The sequence below is a fragment of the Buceros rhinoceros genome, unplaced genomic scaffold, assembly GCF_000710305.1.
Source record: "Buceros rhinoceros silvestris isolate BGI_N320 unplaced genomic scaffold, ASM71030v1 scaffold18647, whole genome shotgun sequence".
Lineage (NCBI taxonomy): Eukaryota > Metazoa > Chordata > Aves > Bucerotiformes > Bucerotidae > Buceros > Buceros rhinoceros.
In genome coordinates this window covers 33,893-39,619 of record NW_010423017.1, presented here as the reverse complement: position 1 = coordinate 39,619, position 5,727 = coordinate 33,893, and the positions used below count along the sequence as shown (strand labels likewise).

The 5,727-nt window shown below is 39.7% G+C and overlaps 1 protein-coding gene across 1 annotated transcript in view; it reads right to left on the bottom strand.

The window, feature by feature from the left end:
• DISP1 (dispatched homolog 1 (Drosophila)) overlaps positions 1–5,727 on the bottom strand; it is a 34,302-nt gene that overhangs the window by 2,092 nt on the left and 26,483 nt on the right. Inside the window, exon 7 of the mRNA XM_010140289.1 lies at positions 1–1,649. Coding sequence (XP_010138591.1) covers positions 1–1,649 — 1,649 coding nt within the window. The remainder of the gene's footprint in view (positions 1,650–5,727) is intronic.

Below are 5,727 nucleotides of genomic sequence, written 5' to 3'. Positions count from 1 at the left end.
AAGCTCCAGTGGCTGCAGCAGGGGTAAAGAGATGGCTCATCGCAGTCTTGATTTTCCATCCACTGCTTAAATGTTTCAATGAAGCAGCTTGTGAAGTCTTGTTCTTCAGTCTGATAATAAAATGTTTGATTTCTTAACTTCTGACAGAAACGTAAAATCCAGACCTGTGAAGCTGGGCTAGCAATATTAAAACTGTTATCTAGCTGCAGCTTTCCTTTACTTTTAGGGTTCAAAGGGTCACCATTATCCTCAGGTGTGACGCCCCAGATTACTGTAATGGGCATGTGGAGCTCTTCTCCATGGTGGACACGTTCAAACATAAAAAGCTTTTTGTATTCTGCATCATACCGTTCAAATGGGTGAGAAGACCTAAATACCTGAAACTCAGAGAGCTCCAATGATGGCAACTTCATCTTTGGATTTACACACACGATATATGCTCCACCAATCGTTAAGGCAAGGAACCAGAAAAGCCAAATATATCGAAATTTGATTACAATGCATGGCAAAACTTTTTCAAAAAATATCCTGGATGCTTCGGAGACTGCAAAAATAATTTTGTGGAACATCTGGCACAACACTGTCCAGCAGTTTTTGTTGTTGTACACCCTCTGCTGAGGTTTCTTAAAGCAACTGAAAATATTGAGAAGGTATCGTTCATGTAATACAACTACAGCAGGTAGCCATGTAACCATCAAAACATAATTCACCAAAATGGCAGTGCCAGCATAAACACCAAAACACCTGATTGCTGTGATATTGCTGACATAATTAGCATAGAAGGCAGCAGCGGTAGTAAAACTTGTGACAAACATGGAAAGCGCAGCGTGCTGTAATGTGATGCTCACTGTCTCAGAGGTTCCAGCATGAGGTTTATCAAATTTTGTGTAGTTCCAAACGTCACATAAGACAAAAGCATCATCTGCTCCAATCCCAACAAGAATAATCAATGCTGTGAGATTCATGAATGGAAAGAACTCAAAATTAAAAACTACCCGATAGAGAAAATAAGAAATAATCAAGGAACTAATTATTGCAAACATAGTCATCAGCGTGATAAACATGGACTTCGTGTATACACACATAACTAATAAAACAATTACAATGGCAATGGCAGGATACACAGTATCCATCAACAGATAATCTTGAAACAATCTATGTTTTATTCCAAACTCAATCCCTGTGACGGTTGTCACACCGTCAGAAGCGTTCCAGTTCTCAAAGTTATCTAGGTAAATACCCATCATGCTTTCCCCTTTCTCGGTCGGAGAGAAGAGCATGCTGTACTTTAAAGCTGGTAAGACGTAGTCAGCTGTCTTTGGGCTTAGAAAATCCTTGTCCACTAGGTAGTGAAGGATCTGGTAAACAGCGTTGTACTTGGTACATTTGCGAGGCACGTTTGTACACTTGAGTTGGTCCTTCCTTTTGGCATTCATATCCCAGCAGTCCGGCCCCAGGGTTCCGTTGTAGTAGTATTTGGCACATGTGCGAAGCAGCTTTAGGGTGTGAGAGACATCCCGTTCTACAATTTTTTGACACGATGACCTGTTGTTTAGAATAGCAATATAGTTGCCCAGTGTCCAGCTGGGACAGCACGAAGCAGCAGTGGCTCGCTGGCAGAGATTGCCAAACTGGGAATGGGATCTGATCTGTAAAAAGACAGGCAGGGCAAAAAATCCAGTTTAAGGTAGTAGTCTGAATTATTAGAAACATTCACCCACAAAAAAAAAAAATAAACCACCCTAAGTGATGGAAATTCACTCTATGGTCCTTTTGTATTAACATTTTTAAAATTCTTTCTTCTACACGCACTGGTTTTGGTCAGTATCTTCTTAGACCCAGCAGACAAAACCAGCAGTAACTCAGTATACTGACTTGTCACAGCAGGATAAAATTGGCAGAAGCGTTACGAATATTGAGATTCTATTGGTTGAAGATGCACTGAGGTGGGTTTTTTTTTATTTCCAGACTGCGGACTATTAACTCTTCTATTATCTCATACTATAGTCCTGAAAATAAACAATCACCCATACATCAGTGAAATTTCATTCTGCTTGGATTGACATACTGAGGTTCCTAGGAGAGGCAGGGACTTACCATCCAGAAAGAAAGGACGTGACAGCTTTCTGACGACTTCCATCATCTGACCTCTCTTCTACAACCCGTGCTTTATGAGTCTTTTTGAACTCTTGCACAGCTGACAGACATTTTCCTCAGCCAGGTCAGCCTGCCACCCAGGCACTGTGTGTCCCTAAGTCATGTAGGATTTCCATGGCACAACCACAGGATAATTCTGCTGTGGCAGGAAGCACCTCAGAATAAGCCGTGCTGCACAAAGACCATGCACCCACTGTGCAATGAAGTCCCAAGAGCTGACTTAGTGGAGAACAACGTAGCACAGCAAGGCCAGAGAAGTCACAGGGACAAGCAGGCACCGCTGGCAAGTGCAGACAGGGCACAGAGCTGGGTCGTGGGGGAAGACTGCTGCTGTCAGCTCAAGTGACTGCCCAAAGCCTAGGACCTCCTACCAGAGCTTTACGAAAACGATAGCATGTTTAACATTCTGGCTAAGGACTCTCCTGAGCTTAGTGAGTGTTAATCCCTTTTGTGGACACTCTTCCTTCACTTCAAGAACACTCCCGATTTAGTTTAAGCCAGTAAGAGCACGACTTAGCTAAATCATCATAAGCCACTTTGAGGCAAAACTGAAATTACCTAGAACTAAAACTCTTGAGAAACAAAGTTACACCAAGGAAATTTTCTCGAGCTGGAAAAGCTCAGTCTTGATAGGGCACAGGGAATGTAAGTCTTAAAAGCCAGAACTTCTGGGTTGTTATACATGACAAATTAGAATTAATCCTTCAAATAGCTAGATACATGTAAAATTTCAGTCTTAATCAAGTTCCATAGGATGAACACATATAAATACAGTCACATTAATAAAGCCATGTGCATAGGAGTTTACAGGGTTAGGCTCCAGAACCATTATCCAGGTATGTTTTAAATTCAGGTGATCTGAAATACAGCATTTTTTTTTTTTCCTTAAGCCAAATTTCACAGGTTTATTATTATAAATCCTTTAAAATGCAGACAAAAAAACCTGTGCTTGGGGATTCCCAGGGCCATTATAAAAGCTTTAATGTGGACTTAATTTTGTCAACCAGTTTCTGAACAATAACAAACTGGCATTCCAAAAAACCAGGATAATTCATATTTGATTGCTTCCAGATAAAAACACTCACACATGCAAACTCAGGAAAAACTGAACAAGCTACTAAATAAAAGGAAGCACTGGAATAGCATATCTGTATTTTTCATGGCACATCTCCAGGTTAATCCTATGAGGATATAATAGGCAAATTGGGAGGAAAGGATTGTATTGTCTTCTCTGTGTATTCAAGTTCAAGATGGGACAATGAGGTTTATATGTTGTTCTTCAACACTTGCTGCAGGCCATAAACAGTCACTGGAAAAGTGACTGTTGCCAAAGATAAAGTAACGTGAGCCAGCAGCTGGAAATTAGAAATTAAAATACAAAATTTAGCTCCAGATTGCTCATTAAAATACGGTGTAAAATGTTAACATACCATAGCGTTGGGCTTTGTTGGTGATCCAAAGGAACCGAAAAGGCCATTTTGTCATACTTGGTCTACCACTGGCAACATTTCAATTCTTTTGGAACAAGCACGGAAACTGAGCTGTGTAACCTGCACACACGCTGTACCTGTGGGCAGATCTGCCCAAATGGGTCACTCAGTGACAAAGAATCAAAACACACAGGTTTGGGGAGATCATTTACAGCCTTGGAAGGTTATAAAATAACTGTTTACAGTTTTATAGGGAAAACATTCTGCAATTACCAAGTGAAATCAAAAAAGGGCTCTTCTTATCCAAGTAGCACAAAATTAGAACACCTTCTATAGCTATTTTGTACATGAAGTTTCCATGAAGATTATAGGTTTACCATATGCTGAGCAGCTGGAGGATGGAGCCCCTAAGTGTCAGTAAACCATACAGTTAAAGTAGTTACAACCAGATGGGAATACAATTAACACATAGGGGGTATTACTGTTAGTTCGTAATAAAGCAAATGTTAGTTGGTGCTGAAATTCTGCTCATCATCAGAAAAATACATAAATTCTGAGGTTTGCTTCTCCAGAAAATAGTATTTGATTTTCCTGTCTTTGCATAATGAAAGCTTTGACACTTATTTCAACAGAACTGTGGCCCTAAACAAGTATGAATTCAACAACAAAAATAACTACAGCCAGAAGAGAGTCAGTAAGACCAGAAGGTCACCGAAGTCATCGATTTCTTCTGATAGCTGCAGTGCAAGTCAGCATCCTCTCTAGGGACTAGCTGCTAGCAGAACTTAGCATTCAGAAATGGGGCAAATTGCAGCACTTCGTGAATCCTAAAAAGTGTCGGAGGTCCTTAGAAATTGTTAGAAAGTGTTAAAATCATTTAAACATGTTATTTTTAAGTCACAAGCACTTTAAAAACCTAATGAACAAAACTTCAGCCCTTTCTGAGCCCTGAGTATCCAATTTTTATCATAAATTTATCTACAGACCAGCAGTAAGTGCAAAACCTCACCACAGCAATTTGTTTTGTCTTCTAACCAGGTAAAAATCCATGCTGCCATCATGATGCACTGTCATGCTGCTCAGCTGAGATGTTCAATTACTATATGCTTAAGTAAATACCTAAATTACAAAAACCTCCTCTGAAACATTATCTGCAACGATATTCTCTATAAATGTCTACACAACTGTGGGTGTGGCTGAAGTAGCCAACATTTCATTTTCTGCAGTGTTCTTATTTCAAAGGAAGAGCTATTTTTACGGGTACAAGATCTATGGTGCCTGTATTGCAAAGCAGTTTCATCCTTCCCCTAGCAAGTAAAGCAGTACCTGAAACAATACATTATCATCATTCTAGAGGGAGGAAAATAAAGAAAAATCCCTCAGGAGTAATGCAACCATTACTAAGATTATTCTTCAGATGTAATTAACAGTCTTTATTCCATAACACAAATTTACTTCTTTTTCAATTCAGACTGCATTGCTTTGCCATGATCCACACTACCCGGGATTTACCTGCATCAGCTGTGCGACTAACTTCTACAGTTAGAAGCGCAGATTAGCATTGCCTCCCTGACTCTCAATATTTACCCTTGGAAAGGTTATTCTCCAGCGTATCTGCTGATGGAATCAGCAATATGATTACTCCCTGGCTCAGTTCATTCGAAACTGAGCTGCGTTAGTCTAAATACCATATTTTGCTCACCTGGCTCACTCTGATTGAAGGAGATAAAGGGTAATTGCATGAGCCATCCTGTTGGTGCAATAATCTGACAAGGAAATAAGGAACAGTTCACGAGCGTGGGAGGACAAAATCCCCTTACACCAACAGAGGCCAACCAGGGAAAAATGCCTGTCAGCAGACTGCCAAGGGAGATACATTACACAATGCTTCACTGCAGCTCAACTTTTTAAGCAAGCAAATGCCAACTGTTAGGAAAAACAGTTTAGGAATTTGCTAAATTAATCCAGTTGCCTAAAAGGCAATGATAAACAAATGTAATAATGAAAATATTCTTCATTAAAGAAATGCGGTATAATATGAAGTTAATTGCTTACGATTAGTTTTGTTTTGGAGGAGAAAAAATTGGAAATAAATGTATCATTATTAACAGAAGAAAAACATATTGCTTTATTTCCCTAC